Source organism: Mercenaria mercenaria, chromosome 14 (assembly GCF_021730395.1).
Source record: "Mercenaria mercenaria strain notata chromosome 14, MADL_Memer_1, whole genome shotgun sequence".
NCBI classification, from domain to species: domain Eukaryota; kingdom Metazoa; phylum Mollusca; class Bivalvia; order Venerida; family Veneridae; genus Mercenaria; species Mercenaria mercenaria.
In genome coordinates, this window is record NC_069374.1 from 60,391,003 (window position 1) to 60,413,539 (window position 22,537).

General features: G+C 35.7%; 1 protein-coding gene across 1 annotated transcript; it reads right to left on the reverse strand.

Annotated features, from left to right (window-relative positions):
- Window positions 1-754: 754 nt before the first annotated feature.
- Window positions 755-20,675, reverse strand: LOC123527849 (ATPase family AAA domain-containing protein 3-A-like). The gene is made up of 15 exons (XM_045307545.2): window positions 20,399-20,675; window positions 17,926-18,002; window positions 17,432-17,593; window positions 15,651-15,720; window positions 15,037-15,202; window positions 14,551-14,620; window positions 12,267-12,422; window positions 11,717-11,773; window positions 10,514-10,639; window positions 9,887-10,011; window positions 9,269-9,320; window positions 8,919-8,989; window positions 7,303-7,470; window positions 5,048-5,156; window positions 755-4,368 (listed from the first exon to the last, which is right to left on the reverse strand). The coding sequence occupies exons 1-15, from the start codon at window positions 20,595-20,597 to the stop codon at window positions 4,168-4,170; spliced, it is 1,809 nt and encodes a 602-aa protein (XP_045163480.2). The 5' UTR covers window positions 20,598-20,675; the 3' UTR covers window positions 755-4,167.
- Between the last annotated feature and the right edge of the window lie 1,862 nt (window positions 20,676-22,537).

The window sequence follows — 22,537 nt, forward strand, 5'->3', positions numbered from 1 at the left end:
CTTTATGACATTCAAGGACTATATGAATGTACAGAATAACTCCGATTTGCAAGTAATGAATACTGCATGGTCATACAGATACTACCTCCAAGGTCCAATCCATATAATAGAAAAGGTATCAAGATATGATAACAAACACAGCATAATATTATATTCACAAAACATTTTTAATATTTTTTGTATCTTTTGAACAGTAGAACAACAAGCTATTGTTGCCAGTATAAAGCATTCTTTTCTATATTTTCAGCTGATCAGTACTATGACACAACTTACCAGATGTGACATGCTGTGAAACAACATGTCATAATGTAACATACTGTGACACAACATGCCACAATGTGACATACTGTAACACAACATGCCAGACGTGACATTCTGTGAAACAACATGCCACAATGTGACACAACATGCCACATACTGTAACACAACATGCCAGATGTGACATTCTGTGAAACAACATGCCACAATGTGACATACTGTGACCAACATGCCAAATGTGACTTTCTGTGAAACAACGTGCCACAATGTGACACACCATGCCAAAATGTGACATACTGTGACACACCATGCCACAGTCAATGTGATATACTGTGACACACCATGACACAATGTGAAAAACTGTGCCACAAGTTCAATGTAACACAATTTAATGACATATTACACAAAAAATACAATACAAAATGCATTATACAAACGTATACAAATTTGGCAGTGGAAGATATACATTTTATTCCTTTCATGCATAAAAAGTACCCATGTCATTTAATAAATCATGTAATACATATCCAAACATGTCTAAATTTCGTAAAGACCAACCACAATCTGTACCCCTAGACACATCTACAAATCATCCATTTCATAACCGAGTAATTTTTTTCTTTTTTGGATTTAACGTCGCACCGACACATGATTGGTCATATGGCGACTTTCCAGCTTTAATGGTGGAGGAAGACCCCAGGTGCCCCTCCGTGCATTATTACATCACGAGCGGGCACCTGGGTAGAACCACCGACCTTCCGTAAGCCAGCTGGATGGCTTCCTCACATGAAGAATTCAACGCCCCGAGTGAGGCTCGAACCCACATCAATGAGGGGCAAGTGATTTGAAGTCAGTGAACTTAACCACTCGGCCACGGAGGCCCCTCATAACTGAGTAAATTTAGAGTTAATTGCACTGGAATATTCTGAAATGACTAAATTAAGTCTTATATTTAAATCCAATGATCAGTTTTCACTTTAACATTTTATCATTAGATATGTAATTAGAAAATCCTCCTAACATGTTTTTGCCTTTACTTACATATAAATTGTGTTTGCAGAGATATATTCATAACTAAATGTCATGCAGTAACTGTTGTTTATTAAAAAAACTTCCAGAGTTTTTACTGGTAGTACACATTCATACTGTGTTTAGCTGTATATAAACATGTATTTAGTGTATACTATTTAACACGTAAGAAACACTGTGACACAGTACTCTTAATACAAAGTATTTCTTGTCTAAAGATCTCATATTATGTTTACTGGCTTCACCTCCATATTATGTCTTCTATTAAGTGATTTCATTTTTATTAAATTGAATCCTGTAACAAAGTTATCAAGTTCTAAATATGATGAAAAGTTATAAACTGGTACTGGAGTAACAAAATTAGATGCAAACTCGAAGAATTAAGCTATACTTTATACTTATAAAATATCAAGTTTAACTTGATATAATTAACTTAAACTTGCCTACAATAATCTAACATTTTGTAAAATGTAAACATGCCTCATCTTCTTTAAAGTACATATTTATTTAAAATTCAACAGTTTTTTTTTAACATAAATTGATAAAACAGTATCTAAGAACTGCTGTTATTATCATTGGTATAATTTTCAATAACAAAACACTCAATAAAAATTACAATTTTTCTTTCAATTAATCTCTATGCCTATCAGGTTAAATAAAACTAATAAATGATCCAGATTACAATACAGCAACTGTAAATATTCATTTGAGCCATGCCATGGGAAAACCAACATAGTGGGTGTGCGACCAGCATGGATCCAGACCAGCCTGCGCATCCGCGCAGTCTGGTCAGGCTCCATGCTGTTCGCTTTTAAAGCCTATTGGAATTGGAGAAACTGTTAGCGAACAGCATGGATCCTGACCAGACTGCGCTGATGCGCAGGCTGGTCTGGATCCATGCTGGTCGCAAAGCCGCTATGTTGGTTTTCTCACGGCGCGGCTCATTTGTCAAAACACAACATTAATACTTACGACATGTACATTTCTTCCGTGGCTTTGTTTGGAGTGCTCTGTGCTTCCGGGAAATCTACCCTTACCTTTTATCTTTGATTAACACTGATCTTTAAGTTTCAACAAATGTCCGACAACATAACTGTTGAAGGTGGACATACTAATGTATCACCAACACGAGTCACCTATCCTTCTCATCGGTTAGGGCTGTAGCAAGTGTCGGAGTATTTTGATATTAGACCTGAAGCTCAAGCCTGAATATCCGTAACCTCTCAGATCACTGAATTGTAACCTTTGTGAAGAGTTCACCTAATATCAATTAACTTCCATTCAAGAAGCTTTATAAACCTTGTAACAAATATATTTTGAGTAACGAAATATGATATTTGGGATCTAAAATACAGATTCATGGTTTGCTATGTGAATGTGTCCAGACTCATGGACTGGATAGAATGGCTATACGCCGGACATTCTACAGCCCTAACATGGATAATCCATGTCCAGCAAGCTATACATGTTGGGATCTATTTCAACTAGAGATTGTTTTTCATGAAAAACGTATGTCTCACACCTCTGAACACGCAGACTTAGTAAAATGCCACACATAAGGGCCATAACTACAGTGAAAATCATTGAACCATAACATCAAAACAACTAAACTAATCACCTGTGAGGTTTAGTGAAATTCAGTCCAATGGTATACAGCAAGTACTGAAAACACTTTGAAATATGTCAAGTCAAGGACCATAACTCCAATATAACTCACTGAATTTGAACACATCGAAAATATGTACAAAAATCTTTTGGCACTGATCACTTCTGTAAAGCTTGGTGCAAATCTGCCAAAAAATGTGAGAAGGGGCAAAAACGTCATAAAATTTGATGAACTGTAACTCCACTGATTTGAAATGGAACATACAAACGATTTGAATGCTAGCTAGGCTTGACAATGGTTACTTTTCTGAAATAGGTTGTAAATCCTCTCTGTTGTGTCAGACAAGGTAAAGTATTACAAATCAAGGGCCATAACTTAAAATGAAAATCACTGAACCGGAATATACCAGTAAAAAAATACAAACCAGACTTTGCATTGATCATTACTGTAAGATTTTTTGGAAATACTCTCTATTATGCAAGAGAAGCGGCCAAAACTTGGTGTGACAGACAGACGGACAGACAGCCCTAAATCAATATACCTCCTCTACTACATGATTGTAGGAGACATAAATCCGAGTGTGGTGAATTTAATGAGGCTTTGTTATCAGCAGTCTGTAATAAGGTAAATTGAACCAGCTTATTTTGATTAATGAAAACTGATTAACTATCCTGTTTAATGATAACTTCATAAATTAACTTTCTGGCAGCGATATTTTGGTTTTATCATTCAATACAACTCAATTTAATAGATAATAACCAACTTTACTATGTTTTTTGTGGAAGTTAGGGTAAATGTTGCTGGGTGTAGTACATCTGAAATGATATCTTTGGTGTAAAGTTGTAGATACCAACTGCTTTAGCATCTTAACATATGACACTTTGTTGTCTTATACAACACATATTAACTTTTCTCATCACAACATTCAGATACCCCTTTACTTTCACTGACACTTCATGCTGCTTTTATACAATTTATGTAAACTAGCAGCTCTCTCACATTCTGGCAAAAACAAGTGCAAGAGGTATGTTTGTTGTCCGTTACAATGGTAACCAGTGCTCTTTTTCATCTGAGCAACAGATATCTTTCTCCCTAACAACATACACGTTTGATCACTGTAATGCCACTTTAATCAAATCTGTCCATGGAAGAACTTCATCTTAGTTCAATCTTTAGAATTATCTCCACAATAACACACTATGGTACCAGGCAACCTGGCATATAAACAACATCTACTCCTAAATTGTTCAAATGGTCTAATTCTATAAGTACTATCAGCTCTGTGTGGCTGCTGGGGGTTTAGGTATAACCATAGAAGCAGCTTTCTGTGACAAGCTCTGTTGGTCCGGGGTTGTGTATATAGAATGATCTTCTTGCCATATCACTTTCTTCTTGTGAGCGTTCATTGAATCATTGACTTTATCGTCTATCATAGCTTCTGTTAAAACACCAGACTCTGATGCATAAGCTGCCGCCTGAAAATTTGAAAGATACTTTTACAATAGAAAACCAACTTAAAAGGCACTACTGAGAAACCATGTGTGAAGTTTCAATCAAATTAATGCAATGTTTATTGGTATGACCTTGCACACTTAACTTTAACTAAGTTGTGATGCTGACAACCAGGTAGGTAGAATAGCTCTCCTAATTTCTTTGAACAGTCAAACAAAAAATATGTATGCAGACGAAAACATATTTAGAAGGCACTCTAAAGACTTTTAACTAGTCATAAAATACTGTTCCTATACAATATTCATTAAATATTAACCTACTTAATCCAGACTTCTGATCCTAACACTCAAATAATTTTGAATAGGTGGGTAAAATGTATCTGCCGTAGCCTTATGAACCAAACATATTTTCTTCAGAACTTTTCAGCAATCCTTTTTTAAGAGCAGTTAAAACCAAATATTTTAGCACCCAACAATGTGCTGGAACCCATTTTACAGATGGGCCGACTGATGCATTTCGAAAACTGCCCAGGTACACACTGCAATGGGAGTTGGAATACAAACTCGGGGCCTTTGTCTGGGAAGAAAAGTGTCATAGATCTCTTGTCCCATACGCCAACATGTGACATGTTTCTAAAACTAAAATATTCTGGCATTATTATAGAGGCCAGATCTTTTATAACCAAATAAAATGATTCCTTACCTGCCAGCCAACTCCTAACTTGGAGATTTCTCTACCAGATAATCCTTCTATCTTTTCTGCTATCTCTGTACATTTCTTGTCATAATCAAATTCAGCAACTTTTAACCTCCTAAATAAATAAATAAATAAATAAATAAATAAATAAATAAATACCCTAAAGCAAAATTCAAATCTAAACCATAGTCATCTTGGTTCCTTCCTGTATACAGGCCTGACTACACTAAATGAATCTGCACATGAGCCACCTGATCTAGCTGTGTAATGGCTGCGTAATGGCGAACAGGTAACGGAACACTAATTTTTCACTTTGGATTGACAACGAGCCGACTATATTCAAATTTCACTAATTTTGACACTTTGGTAGAAAACAGGACGGTGTTATTCACTGGAAGTAAAACTCCATTTCAGTAGGAGTAGTATTGACTAGTTACCGCAGTGTGATACAGTGAGACAGGAAAAATCTCAGAAGATACAATATTTATGATCCCTTGTTTTCACTTCATTTTCTGTCAGTTTCAAGATACATGTAATTCTTCAAAAATAGCTTAGGACTTGCAATCTAATATGCGTCTAGCTGTGTAAACATTGTACATTTTAAATAGAAGAAATAGGGAATTGAAATTAGTTTATCACATGTTTGACGTTGCGGGAGTGTAATAAAGCCATTAAATAACAAGAGCTGTCGGAGGACAGCAACGCTCGACTATTCAACAGCCTTGTCAATTGAATGAATACAAAAGTCGAAAAAGGGGCATAATTTTGTAAAAATGGGAAAAAGGGTTATGGAACCTTCATAGTGCTTATCAGCTCATAAAGTGAACAAGTGCGTGAAGTTTCAATCCTTTCCCATAAGTGGATAATGAAATACCAGCTTACATACAAAAACTTAACCAAAAACTTCTGAGTCGAAAAAGGGGCATAATTTTGAAAAAATTGCAAAGTAGAGTTATGGGACCTATACAGTGCATGTCAGATCATGACAGTGAACAAGTGTGTGAAGTTTCAATCCATTCCCATAAGTGTGTACTGAGATAATAGCTTACATACAAAACCTTAACCAAGAATTTCTAAGTCGAAAAGGGGGCATAATTTCATAAAAAAGCAAAACAGAGTTATGGAACCTGTGCATTGTAGGTCAGTTTATCACAGTGAGTAAGTGTGTGAAGTTTCAATCCATTCCCACAAGTCATTACTGAGTTACCAGCTTACATACAAAACCTTAACCAAGAATTTCTAAGTCGAAAAAGGGACATAATTTTGTAAAAAAGCAAAATAGAGTTATGGAACCTGTGCAATGTAGGTCAGTTTATCACAGTGAATAAGTGTGTGAAGTTTCAATCCGTTCCTGCTAGTGGTTACTGAGATACCAGCTTACATACAAAACCTTAACCAAGAATTTCTAAGTCGAAAAAGGGGCATAATTTTGTAAAAAAGCAAAATAGAGTTATGGAACCTGTGCAGTATAAGTCAGTTTATCACAATAAATAAGTGTGTGAAGTTTTAATCCATTCCCACAAGTGGTTACTGAGATACCAGCTTACATACAAAACCTTAATCAAATCGGGACGCCGACGCATGGGTGAGTCCAATAGCTCTACTATTCTATGAATAGTCGAGCTAAAAATGATAATACACTAGTGTAATAAAGCTTTGACGTCGACGTCATTTATAGTATAGGCGACGTCGGTCAAATTGTCTAGTTTATATAGTAAAAGAAAGCCGATTTTTTGATGTTTCGGCAAGAAAGGCTAACATGTGATAAAAAGAATATTACATTTGTGACTTTCCACATTGAATTTATTAAACTCGTTGAATAAAATTGATAAAATGCTCGACAGAGCCTCGCATTTTATCATTTTATTTAACTCGTTTAATAAATTCAATATGAAAAGACACTCATGTAACATCCTCTATGTATTTGAACCTTTAAACTTGTACCAAATTTACAGACAGAGATACAATACTGTGGCACCATAGAAAAGGTGGTATTTCTCCTTTTGAAATAAAATGTCATTATATAAACAATGCAGCTATAGAATATCATCCAAAGGAAATTAATCAGTCTACGAGTTCGACTGTACACTATACTAATTTACACAAAGTTATAAGTTATTAATAATTAAATTAACTTTCTTGTAACACTGCAGTGCCAGGACATCTGACCAAGATAGACATGTAAGCAAGTCATGTAAATTCTATGCAATTTTAGAATCCTCTTCAAATATTGAGATATTTATATCAGAAATAAATCTCACCCTTTAGCTTCAAAAGCTGGTTGGAGGACGTATTTATCAAAATACTGCCGTACTAATCGATTCCTTTCTTCTAAATTGGGTAAATCAAATTCTACCATCTCGTCTAATCTGTCATTTATAGCCCAATCAAATTGTTCAGGTGTGTTACTGGCTAAAACTATCATAAATCTGAAAAGTATAAAAGAACACTTCTTGAAGTATATTTTTATAATAATAACAGTAAAAGTGTTTGTTTGTTTTGGGTTTAACGCCGTTTTTCAACAGTATTTCAGTCATGTAACGGCGGGCAGTTAACCTAACCAGTGTTCCTGGATTCTGTACCAGTACAAACCTGTTCTCCGCAAGTAACTGCCAACTTCCCCACATGAATCAGAGGTGGAGGACTAATGATTTCAGACACAATGTCGTTTATCAAATAGTCACAGAGAACATGCGCCCCGCCCGAGGATCGAACTCGCGACCCCGCGATCCGTAGACCAACGCTCTTACCTACTGAGCTAAGCGGGCGGGCTAACAGTAAAGGTGTACAGAATAAATAATAGGAAGAGCAATGCCGAGGTTATTTTACTATTTCTTGGTGCCAAAAAATCTACTGGCAACAAAACATTTAACTAGATGCATGTCTTTAGGACACTGGTGCCTCCCCACCCCTTACTGTCACCACTCCATCATTATTATTATGTTATTTGTTGACAATGCAAGATAAAGTTAACTTTCATATTACAGAGATGGTTCTGCACTAAAAAAAAATACCCTCATATAATTTTGTGAAATTTAAGAAAGATTTGCACTGTGCAATTCTTCTTTTTTTTGTTTTTTTTATTTAACGTTGCACCTACACATGATAGGTCATATGGCAACTTTCCAGCTTTAATGGTGGAGGAAGACCCTAGGTGCCCCTGCGTGCGTTATTTCATCGCGAGCGGGCACCCGGGTGGAACTACCAACCTTCTGTAAACCAGCTTGATGGCTTCCTCACATGAAGAATTCAACGCCCCGAGAGAGGCTCGAACCCACAGCGATGAGGGGCAAGTGATTTAAGTCAGTGAAATTAACCACTCGGCCATGGAGGCCCCACTGTGAAATTCTAAATCTACTAGTAGGTATATGTATTTTCTTCTGTACCAAGAAAACCAGATGATAATTATCTAGAACTAATATTAATGAATCAAATTTAATAGCCCAAACCTATGTGGGGTGTAACAAAAATCCTTTTATGTATTTCATGACAGAAGTATGATAAATATCTTCAGTGATAATGGTACTACTTCAAACCAATTCAAAGCCGGAAATTTTCAGAATTTTCCAATCTCATTCGTGAAGAGTATTTTACCTTTGAACATATCTATAAAGATTCTAATCAAGTTGCTGACTCAGACAGAGCTAACTGAAAAGTCAGAACAACACAAAGTTTAATTAAACTGTGGTCAGTTGCTGCTCTCCTCCTTTAGATATCTTGATACAGAAGCTTCTATCCTATAATTAAACTAAACTGGTGATACATAAATCACCTAATAGTCCAGCAATTACAAACACTTGCAACTAGCAGTGTAAACTGCGTAACACAATACCAGCTCTCTGGCAAAAGACTGCTATATGTCTCAAGAATAACTTACTTGTTTGACTGTTCTCCAGTTCTGTATAAAAATGCATTTAAGGTGGCACGCATATCTTCACTAATTAATTCCTGAAATGAATCAAGTTTTCTTTGTACATTAAAGACAATGTCAAACCTTTTAAGTAATGACAAGTATATATTTTCAGTCTAGTCTAATAAGAACAGTTTATGTTTCTATTAACTTACAATGACAGCAGACTCTTACAAGGCTGTATTGAAAATATTTTGTTTATTTCTGACTATCTTGAAGAAATCCAAAATGAATCATAGTTAAAACTCTTAAAACATAAGAAAGTCTATGTATGCTCAACTTACTCCATTTGGTTTATGTAAAAATGTTCAACTTACTCTATTCCTTTTACGTAAAAATGCATCGGCTTCATCAACAAATAACAACACTCTGAAAAGTATAAGTGAATGGAAAAACAGTTATACGTTGTTTTTTTTTCAGTACAAAAGCATGTATCATAACCTCATTGTCTCCAAAATGTTCATAATAAGTTTTTCTTTTTGCGTACTCTAATATAATAACTAACACAGTTCATGAATTATTTGTCTTTGACCTGACCCATAAGCTCCTACCTTAACACTGATTAAAACAAAGATATATTACTTAGGTAGAACTCGAGAAACATTTATATTTCTCATATTCACATACATGCAATAGTCTGTGCAATATTCACAATTTTTTTCACTCGTATCAACAAATAATGCCAGTTGCAAATTTAAAAATATTTGTAAAAACTAATATACATTAAGTTCTAAACTCGCGTCTTGCAAATTCTCATCACCAAAAATAATGCTGCTTATCAAGCAAATGTGAAAAATATATTTCAAATCAAATCACCTGGAAAAAAGTTTAATTACCATTAAATTCCTAATTCAAGCTTTGACCAATACAGAAATTTTCAAATATTATGGAGTTATTCAGTACTATGTCAGGGCAAGTGGAATAATATAGCGTACCCTTTCCGACTGGTCTGTGCCCAGTCAAATACTTTATGCATTGCACTAACTCCTTCTTTCCCCATAGGTGCCACATCACCACCTGTCATTATAGCGTAGTCCATACCAGAATGTTTTGCTAAATTCTGAAATAGTTTATATATATTTATTAAATACAATAAATACCGGATATATAAATATGGTGCACATTACATTGACGGAAGTCAGAGGTGGATTAAAAAGTCTTGTCACAACATATTATGAAGTGCTACTGACGATAAACCTAAAATCTAGGGATTATTTAAAATTTATTTTGATGTTAGATACAAGTCACACTGTCTCACATCCTTTACAGCTTTTAATAGTTGAGAAGTCCCATGTGTCCCTCCTGGCATTATTTCAGGTATGAATGGGAACCTTGGTAGAACCTCCATTCTTCCGAATTTTGGCTGGATGGATTCCTATAAGATAACCTAACGAGGCTCAACCAAACAAAAGTTCAATCGCCATGAAGGCACACCTTTCTTCTAGTAAAATTCTAGTCTGCAAACCTGTTGTACTGTTTGACTGGAAAGCATAAATCATGTTTTAGCATATATTAGTCATAACTGCTCTTCTTGCAAGATCCATGATGAAATAATAAAATACCTTTGCAAACATAGTTTTTCCTGTACCTGGTGGCCCATACATTAACAAGTTTCTATAGAAACCGTTATTCTTTTTGGTGTGACTTGTTGCTATGGCAACATCTCGTAACCTCTCTTCTAATTCTGGCTGCAAGATAATAATTCATTATAACTAAAAAAAATGCATTTTGCTACATAAAAATGTTAACATAATTCCCATTATACTTTTCAGATCATAAAAAAATTATATTACACTAAAAACTACTTCATCGACTCAATCTTCACTAAAGCTTTAAATGCTCATAATGCTTTGTTTACAATGCAGCTGCCATATGTTTTGTTATGAACTTGTATAGTAATTTCTGGTCAAATTCTCATTTTGATAGATTGTTTTCTCTCATATGTGTCACAGATAAGAATACTGATTATCACCATATGAAGATTTATTGAACAGTTTCTGATTACACCCTTTATAGATATGACTTCATTCGTTCATGTGCAGTAATGAACGTAGTGCTTTACATACCATGTAATTATGCATAACATCTATCTGGACAGCTGTTTCATATATGTTTACTGTTAACTTAAAAGTCTCAACTAGGCAGTAAAACTCTAATCCACCCTCTAGGCAAAACGTACAATTATTATACTAATGGGTGTCGAACATGGAATCATAATGCTGCATAGACTCAAAACCACTACCTGTACACTAAACAGCTTACAGTAAATACCCATGCAAAATGCGCACCTGCACTTTGGAAGCCTTCTCAGGATTAAAACAAAAGAACTGCCCATTATACATGGGTATGTATACCTTATCACAATTTCCTTAGCAATTAACATTAGCAATGTATTTATTTTGTTGGGTTTATTGTCGCACCGACACAATTTTAGGTCATATGGCGACTTTCCAGCTTTAATGGTGGAGGAAGACCCCAGGTGCCCCTCCGTGCATATTTCATCACGAGCGGGCACCTGGGTAGAACCACCGACCTTCCGTAAGCCAGCTGGATGGCTTCCTCACGTGAAGAATTCTACGCCCCAAATGAGGTTTCGAACCCACATCGATGAGGGGCAAATGGTTTGAAGTCAACGACTCTAACCACTCGGCCACGGAGGCCCCCACATTAGCAATGTAAGGTTATCCTCTAGTCACTATGAACTGCATGTAAATGTTTTTTTCAATAGTGCTAATGTGGACAATATTAAAGCAATGAACATTTACCTTTAGTATAATACCACTGAGGACCTCTTCTTTCTTTGTAAAAACTCTTTTTCCAATCTGTTATAAAATACATTCATTATTTTACATGTATTGCAATCTTCTTAACAATACGAAATTATTAATAAATACAACATTTCTAATAATATTACTGGTACCGACTTTTTTTACATCCTGTAAAATGGAATAGAAGACATACCCATAAGCTTCTGTGATACAGTCATTTCTATGTATGATATATGAAGAATCCAAATACCCTGCGTGGGTCTCTACATTTAGGTAGAACCATTGACCTCTTGGTCAGAAAGGTAGAGTTACTTGATATTCACACTGGTTTACATCTGCACATTTTTTATGTCTTCCTCACATGAAAAATTCAATGAAAACCAGTTGCAAATTAAGAAATTTTTCTCCAGATCAAAGAGACCTATGTTTAAATACAGTATTAGAACAGCATGTGTGATTGATCATTATTATATATATATAATACCAGATTTATGTTGCATTGATAAGCAAAGAAATTCCTTTAGAATTCTAAAGATTAAGAACTAACCTTAATTGGATGTTTGAGTGTTTCTAGGAGTGTGATTCTGGATGTTTCCCTGACTAGAGAAGGTTTACCAAGACGAGCCTCTGTGTATCTAGCAGCTACACCTATACTGTACTTAGCACCGTAAATACCAGCTGCAGCCAGCGTGAGCCCGGCAACCTGTAAACATAAAGTACAACTTGACACATGGGCAGGTCAAAATAGTTATCTGTGTTGTAACTGATGAGCACATTATGCAGATATACTTAGTAACATGTCATACTTTATACATACAAGAATATTACAGTAATGGGTGGGAATGAAATAGACAACATTAAAAATATGTTCAAAACTTGAGAATACCAAAATCTCGAAGTTATTCTTAGCATTTGGCTTTTAAACCAATTTCTATAAGGGTTCTGGTGCTTACATGTTTTTGATTCTTACTGTTAAAGTTTGTATAAAGTCATTCTGGTATTTCAGGGCTCAACAAATCTTAAGTGAAAGTAGACATTGGCTCCCGGCAAGTGGAAATTGCTGTAGTACTCACACTGCAGAATTTGTGCGAATTTTAACCAAAAATATAATAAATCAAATTAAACCCAGCCATACAGAAGCCTGATACCTTAAAGATCTTAAAATGCAGACATTTTGTTATTCGCAACATAGTCTAGAACAAGACCACGGTATGTACTGATTTTAATGGATTTTAATAAAGCCGCTGTCTGTAAATCAAAGCCTTGAGATGTCTGGTGGTTGCGGGTTTTGCTAGAGTTATTTTAATTTTAAATGCCAATCTATAAATATACATGTATAAGAAACAAATACTAATGTGCCTCATATCTAAGATAAACTCTGCCTGACCTTACATGAACAGCTGGAAGTCAGTGATGTAACCATGGTCTGGAATACCTAATCATTAACAGACCTTATACTAGAGATGCTTTTGAGAAAAGCGCATGTCTCCCACAACTGCCCCTATGAAAAATGTCTAGTTTCTCTATATGGTTTAGACGAGTTGATCCAATTAGATGGTCTGGATGAGTGGATCCAATCAGTAATTCAAGGGCCATAAATCAAAAGTGCCTGGGCGGATTTAGCTAGTTATCGAACTTGGCTAAGGTCTTATGGCCAAACACATTTTGTTCAAGTTTGGTGAAGATCGGATGAGAAATGTTCGATTTAGTGAGCGGACAATTGTATAAAGGCGGATTTTTCAGTAATTCAAGGGACGTAACTCCAAAATGCCTAGACTGATTTGGCTAGTTATCAAACCTGGCCAAGGTCTCATGGTCAAACACATTTTGTTCAAGTTTGGTGAAGATCGGATGAGAAATGTTCGACTTAAGAGTGCGGACAAGAGTAAAAAGGCCGATTTTTCGATAATTCAAGGGCCTTAACTCCAAAATGCCTGGACTGATTTGGCTAGTTATCGAACTTGGCCGAGGTCTTATAGTTAAACACGTTTTGTTCAAGTTTGGTGAAGATCAGATGAGAAATTTTTGAATTAGAGTGCGGACAAGAGTAAAAAGGCTGATTTTTGGTAATTCAAGGGCCATAACTCCAAGACGCCTGGACCGATTTGGCTAGTTATCGAACTTGGCCGAGGTCTTATGGTCAAACACATTTTGTTTAAGTTTGGTGAAAATCGGATGAGAAATGCTCGTCTTAGAGTGTGGACAAGCTTTGTGACAGACACACACACAGACTGGAGTAAATCAATATGTCTCCCACACCACTGTGTGGTGGGAGACATAATAATCTAAATGGCCAGTGTGAATGGATAGAGGATGAATAAAAACTGCTTGATAATTGATAATTCATCCGCATTGTTCATGAATGGAACTACTTTGTGTAGCACATGAACAAATTCCTTTGGATGTGATTTGGAATCAAATAAAGATGCTACATGATTTTCAGAAATACACTCAACTTTGGTAGCGGGATAAACCCGCAACCAAAAATCCTTTTTGCTTTATAGCGCATGGCAGGACAAGTACAAATTGCAGCAAGCCAAGTGAAAATTCTAGTCAGCTTGTACTGCAGGATGAGTTGTTTTCAAAGATATATCAGATTCTTTACTTTCTAGCCATTTTAAAGAAAAGGACTGACAAAGTATGGTTTATCTGTGTGTAAGCTTCCCCATATAGTCTTCTAAAAGTAAGTAAAAGCAGAGTTTCTGTGATGACTAATTTTTTGAAAATAAAATCAAAACCATAAAACTAGTGACAATTTATCCCTTGGGAAAAAATATATGACTTTCCAGCAAATCTGTTCACATTTTGGTTATAACTGGTAAGTGACTCACAGTGGCTGTAACTTTGTCCCAGTCAGATATAAAAGCTCTGAATCCTTCTCCTAACACAGCACCAGCTGTCCTGTAACATAATAATATGATAAAATTTGTACAAATAACTCACTGAAAGTTAACTTTTTTTGTTGTTTTAGTTCGCTTTAACATCACACTGAGACAATTACTGGTCATATGGCAATTTTCCAGCTTTTCGTCTTGGAGGAAGACCTTCGGTCCCTCTGCAGGCATTATTTCATCATCATCTGGGTAGAAACAAAGACCTTTCATAAGCCAGCTGGATGGCTTCCTCACATGAAAAGTTCAACAATCCAAGTGCAGCTTGAACCCCAAAATGGTGAGGGGTAAGTGATCTAAGTCTACGACCTTAACCACTCGGCCACAGAATCCCCAAAGTGACAAGCCTATCATCATAAATTGCAATCATAACTACATTTTACATTTCTATACTTTGCTCAATTATTCATTTTACTGTCTTCTTACTTGATAGATTCTAGTCTAGTTTTTCTGTCTTCCTGAGCTTTGAGTCTTATTTGTTCTTTTAGAATATCCTGATTTTCTCTGTCTATTCTGGCTTTGCCTCGTAACTCTGCCTCTATCCTTTTCATATCATTCTTGTGTTGAAGCTCAGCCTGGTAATCCATAGTTCCTAGTCAACAAAAGAAGCATTTGAACAATTTGCGAACAAGCACTGTCAATAACAGTTATTCATTTTATATAGAACTAAAGAGAGAAAGGAGAAAATATCTATAGAAGATGATTATGTCATAAAGCATTTCCGTCAAAATTTTTATAGATGTAAATATGACAATAACAGGATAAGTAACCTCTACAAGGTAAGATATTTTGATACTTGTTTATACCATCAAAACTATTGCCCAACTGACAAAAACATGCTTATTCATTTGTAGGTAAATTTCATTTGTCAGAAGGCTTTGTATGTCTTCATACAGAAATTACAAAATAACTACAACCGGTATAACTTACGTGGTGCTCACAACATGGACACTGTTGGTGGGAAGAAAACAGAACAGTAATAACCTGACAAAATAGTTAGTAGCAATTATCAGTTAATAAATAAAGTATGCAAGAGTTACCTCTCTTCATTTGTTCTTGTTTCTGTACAGATTCCTCCTGTTTCTTCAGGTTTTCCTCATTCAGTCGAGCCTGACGGAAAATAATGATAAATAATGGCTAAAATAAAATATTGTTTCTTTCTCCTGCATCTACCTACCCACAAATATTGCTCCTACCTAAATCATTTTATGATAAATGTGAAAACATTACTAATTTTTATTTATTTTCATTGAGCTTAAGGTCGAACATACACAATTATAGGTCATAAGGTGACTTTCCAGCTTTGATGGTGGAGGAAGACCCCAGGTGCCCCTTTGTGCACTGTTTCATCATGAGCAGGAAACTGGGTAGAACCAATGTCCTGCCATAAGCCAGCTGGATGGCTTCCTCACATGAAGAATTCAATGCCCAGAGTGAGGCTCAAACCCACATCTATGACAGGCAAGGGATCTGAAGTCAGCAACCATAACCACTTGGTCACAGAGGCCCCTACTACTTTTTATGCGTGGTTCTCTGTTTGCTTGATTTAGGTTTAGCACAGTTTTTCAACAGTATTTCAGTTATACGATCGCAGGCACTTAATCTTACTAGTGTTCCTGGATTCTGAACCTGTACAAACCTGTTCTCCAATAGAAACAGCAAATTTCCCCCCATGAATCAAGAAATGGAGGACGAATAATTTCAAATAAAATGTCTTATCTCAAATTGTCATGGAGAACATACATCTTGCTTGTGGGTCGAACTCATGACCCCATACTCTGTACATCTGCACTCTCCCTATTCAGCCTAACAGGCTGGCTTATGCACAGTTGTCATTGTAAAATTTTATAAATTCATCAGTTTTACTATCAAGTCAAACTGATGGGATTATAAAGTTTTCATGCTGATAAAATTCATGTTGTTATTAGCTGTACGTAAGACAGCACCCCTCCGCTTTTCTCAGTGCTTGATGCCGGATTAGAACTTTGCCAGTAAAAACTGTATAAAACTTTAACCAATAATTCTATGTTAGAGTTATGGGGATTGTTTTTCCTGGTGTAGACTTTTATAGTTAATACCTATTTTAAGTTTCAAGTCAAAAGCTTTGATAGCTACAGAGATAATTGACTTTAAATTTTTCAAAATCTTTAACCAATGGCAATGCTGACACCAAGCAAGTGAAATAGCTCTACCTTTTCTGCAAAAAGTTGAGCTAAAAATTACTTTCCCAACCTACCTACCTACCTTCCTAACATCTTACCTACCTACCCATCCATAAATTGTATAGATTTAGGGAGAGGCAACAAAAATATCTTTTTGGTTGGCCTAAATGTTTCATGCTATTTTTAATCACATTGGAACAGTTCATTACATTATTTTCCATCTTTAATGGTGAAATATATCATATTCATCACTTTATTTCTTGTATTGTGTAATCGAAGGGAATCAATATAATTATGTAATTTAACTATGGAAGCTACTGGTGGTATGACTGAAAAAATTTTATTAGCGTAAGTGACAGTTCACCTTGGGTAAGCCTATTTTACTGGTTACTAGTCCTACAGGATGAGAGGTAGAAAAAAGAAAAATTACATCCCTGAGGTCATATAAATAGAGGTCATCTACTTAGCACAGGCAATCATCCTTAGATAATGAACTAAGATGGCCAAAGACTAGTGGTTGCCAGTAATTGATTGCAAAACAAATGGTCTACCGACTGACTAACAAACAAGAAGAAACTAAATAACCTTTCTTCTTCGAGACGGGGTGTTGGACAGGATAACAAAAAAAAATATATACATTTCATATTTTCTATGTATACCTGCTGTGCTAACTGATCATCGTATCTTTTTCTAGCCAGCTGATCCTGGTACTGTGCTTTATTTTGATTAAGTTTAGTTTCCTCCCGCAAAGTTTTACGTTTCTCTTCCTCAATCACACGTGCCTGTTCTGACTTCATCTGTGCTATCTGTCCTTCCATTTCCTGGAAAAATAAACCATGTGAAAAAATGACAATATTACAGAGAAATACTGTATAAGTGGATAAACTGGATTTATAGAGAACGCCAAACATTGTTTTAGTGACATCTAAAGTTTTCTTTACTAAAATGTTTCTCCATTTATAAAGCTTTTCATAAACATTCTGATATGTTGATCATGCCTGAACTTTGACGAAAAGTCTTCAAGTCACATGTTCAAGTTTTTTAAGTAGATTTTACATGTATTTATGTCTCTATGTCAATTTTACATGTATTTATGTCTCTATATAAATTTTACTTGTACTTATGTCTTTATTTCAATTTTACGTGTATTTACCTTGATTTTTTTCTGATGCTCAAGCTGAATAGTTGTCTCCTGCATCTTTGACAATTCCAAGGCCTCTTTTGCATGTGCTGTAATAGATAACAGATAAGTTTATTACACAGATGTGCAGACTGATCATGGTCTGCAGTGGTCGCAAAGGCAGAATCACTTGCTGCCAGCAGGCTAAATATATAACATTTATATATATGTGCTACTTAAAACATTATTTGTTATTTTCGTATCAAATTTAGCCACCCGATCTTTAAAAATTATCAAGTTGTGTCTGTGTTTGGGGGCTGTTGGGTGAGCGGAGTCTCCCCCTTGAAGTTTTTGATATATAGGTATGAAATGGTGGCCTAAGGTGCATTTTTTTTTTGTCTAAATTTTGAGGTGTTGGAGAGTACTCACCTTATTAGCGGCTGTCCCCGCTAGAAAATTTTGAAAAACAGGTATGAAGCGATGAACTCTGGTGCTTTTTTTTTGGTCTAAATTTTGAGGTATGAGAGGTAGTCCCAATCATGTTAGGGGGGTCAGGGGGCACTCCCCCTAGAAAATTCTCAAAATTTAGACAGATTCCTCCATCTCATACCTATATTACAAATATTTTAAATCAAGATGCAGGACATTCTCGTCCATCCGAGATTCATCAAAATCTCGAGTTCATCCGGGGGATCCATAGTAGACGTCTGGTATGTGAGAATGGATGCGGGAGTGAAGACATCGGTCGATTTCTATGACTTTGATATCATAAACGTTTCGTTCTAAAATATTCGTACCCAAGAGGTCAGGAAAAAATTGTTAGGGCCGCCTAGGGTTGGATATCGTTAAGGACGAAGCGGTCCGATACCGATACCGGTACCAACGAAACGATACGGTATTTTTAACGATACCGATACCGATACCATGCTTTGTAGTACATTACATAAGCAATGATTTGCTTAGTATTATATACACCTATGTAAGTAGATATACATGAAAATTTGCTGTGATATATGAACATTTTAAGTTTGTTAATGGAATGTTGTATGTATTAGATTATGAAAGAGTAATAAATAAACATATCTTACAGACTAGTTTTCCAAAATAAAAATCTAGAGCAGATACCTCGCTCACTATGCAATTTAAATCTATGAATACACTCACTGTAGTAATGCTTTTAAAGCTCAGTACTGTCTAGAACTGTTAAACTGAACACTTATTAGCTTTCAAATTACCCCTTTAACAAGTTGGACTCATTCTCACTCATGATAATCTTCAACTAGGTTGACCTATAGTAATGTTTTTAAAGTGAAACACTTTGCAACACATTTTTAATTGAACAATAACCTTCAAAACACTTGAAACAACCAACATTCCAACAATAACATTATTTCTAATGGTTCGCGAAAACCGATTATTTGTTTACGTAGGTTACAGCTTAGTCTCGTAATTTTTTATTTACATCATTTTTTTTTATTGGTTTTAAAAGAAAACTACAAAGAAAAATAGTGTCGTATATTTTGAAATTAAGTATTGGTTTACGTTGTTTAAAACGACGGGGAAAGAAGTATTTCAGGTAATATTTAGCATACGCAACTATTCGCACGGTTGGCTCTCCATGTCAAGGGAGGTTACTCTGATCACAGTAAACAATGTCGATCACGTTATTACGCTATTTGCTTAAATTTCTGCTTTATTTTGCCGCAGATTTTGTAAGAATTTTGTTTTTACTTTTATGGAAATACCGAAATCGGTACCGGTCTTTTACGAAACGGTATATACCGGTACTTTTCGAAGTGATTATTCGGTATTGTACCGATACCGGGAACCGGTATCCAACCCTAGGGCCGCCAGTCAAATTAGGTCGGTCATGTTCCATGAACCATACATTTTTTATTTTGGCCTGTTTTCATCTAAGCATGTATTATAACTGATTCTGTATATGATTTTAGTGTTGCATTATATAATGCTAGAAGAATTGGTGTAATGCGTCGGGGAGTGATTGGTGATGCAGTTTTAATTACGATAAACCAATATATCATGTGTTTGAGACTTTTCCTCCATTACACTTAAGTAATCCATTACACTTAAGTAAAATAAGGTTGAAATTTTTGCTATGCAAACTGCTGCCATTCGATTAAACATGACATTGGGACATGCTGAACATCCAAATATTAAAAGGCGCCTGTGCAAGTTTAATGTTATTGAACTACATATTGCTGGTGAGAAAAAAATGCACTTGTCGCCAAAAAAGTTTTAAATCTAAATCCTGCAGTGTAATTTTAAAAAGGAAGAATATATAAAGAGGAAAGGTATAGAAGACGAGTACCAGAACTCAAAAACATTCTACATTAGACCAATACAAGTAGGTGACCTTCACCAAATTTATTTTGCTTGTTTGACCTTTGCCTTAACGGGGAGCTAAAATGACTACTATAAAATTGGCGAAACAATAAATCCTGTAGTAAATTAAATCAAATACAAGGTTTTACATAAGTTAATGAACCTGAGCGCTCCAATGTTTTAGCTGCTTGCGCAGCCCTTTCCAGGGCGGCCGAGTCAAAAGTGTACGCATCTGATCGGGATTTGTCTGGCGTTTTCCCATCATTTCCGCCACTGTCACCTCCAGATCCCGGCGGTGGCGGGAACCCTGGTGGTAACTGGCCACCACCCTGTCCCTTGTTCATTCCAAACAACCAAGACATTCTGTGTTACGTAAAGTTACTCCTTTGACAGTTTCTCATGCAATCCGCTGTTTTTACCGGAAGTTGACCGCACGTGTGTTAAACGGTGATCAAGAAGATTAGTACTTCATACGAAAACAAAAGGTACACAACCACTATATACGTAAAATTCTGGGTTACATTCTACCAATTCAGTTCCATCTTTATTTCATATATACTATGAAATATTTAGACCTCATTTTCAGTGCTTTAGAATATTTCAATGGTATGAAAACAAAGACAAATATCAAACAGGGAATGCCACGTACCAAAATCGCAGCCTCCCCAAAACGAAACCTACAGCACGCAGACGTGCACACCACAAACACACACACATACACGTGCACACACACAAAGCCAACACACGAGGACAAAACGAACAAACAAAGGAACACACACACATACACGCGCACACACACACAAAGCCTACACAAGATGACAAAACGAACAAACAAAGGAACACAGTGGGGCACCGCTTTAGAAGGGTCAGTGGCAAAAACACCACTGGGGAGCTTAAACCGGTTTATGGTGCGCACCCAACCACCATAAATGGTCATTTAGTATGACATGTCTTCTTATCAAAAATAGAAAAATATTGCCATGTTATGTTACATATAAGAAAAATAATCTGGTCTGAGAAACACCACCCTCTAAAAATGCTCGGGACCATGAAATTAAAGCCGTTTAGCAATTACGCGTATGTAGACATTTTCTCAAAGAATAAAACTTTTACCTGGAAGTTCACAATGAAAATGGTCTAGATCTTTTCTCAATACAATTAGCAATAAAACTAAACCAAAAATATAACTGTCACATCCTCACATATGACTCATTATAAATACCAGATTTTATCAACAGCATGAACTACATTTTGGACTACTGTAACACTGAGTTGTCACTTCCTGTTTGGTGCAATCAGTCTTTGACATGCATGAACACACGAAATAGCTAGTTTTCTTTATTCTAAAATATGAAATAAGGCGCTGCGTAGCCGACGGGAAATTTAGCCATGAATACGGATTCTTTCTGCATAAATTGTTCTATCGGATATTTTCAGTAAGCTTGGCGTGTTTGCTCTTGTTATGAAAATTAGGAACAAATCCGGGAATGCAAAGTTTCTTTCATTTCATGTGTTACCGTTAGTTAAACGCACACGCACGCACGCACGCACGCACGCACACACACACACACACACAAACAACAATTTACACATTAAGGCTGCGTAACGTCACGCTCAACCTCATGGCATCAGCGCATTTGGATGATGTCAGTGCAACATCAAGTCAGACGTGACAGTATTCATGCTTAATAGCAAACTTATCTTTTTAAAAAGAAAATGGACATCACATTTAATATGATATTAGGTGTTATCTTAATGGCAGAATTCTCTTGATAAATCATCAGTGCCCTATAAAAATCTAAAGAAGTGGTGTTATCGTAATTGCAATATCTGGTTTGCATGAATGATAATCCGTATATCAGTATGTTATGAATCTTGGACAGCATTAAACTCAACTCAACAAGTGAAAATTTGGCAAAATTTATATTCTAAAGAAAAAGAAGTAGATATCTACGTCTAGTACAGCACAAAGATGTGGAGAATTAATTATAATTAAAATGTTTCCGTTAATCATATTTTAAAATTATGACCAAAGAAACCACTTAAATAGAAATTTGTATCTTTTCGGGTGAATATTTCAAATTGAAGGAATTTTAGAGAAAAAGATTGCGGCCAAATTTTGGCCTACTAATACAGCTGTGGTAAACCTCTTGTGTGGGAGAAGGGCATATAACAATTTACGTGTATTTTTTTTTTTATTTCAAATACACTCTAAAAAGGTCTTGACCAGAATTTTATCCAAAAACAAACACTGTTGGATGAAATTCAAGAAATCCAAGTTAATTTACCAAACTCCAAACAG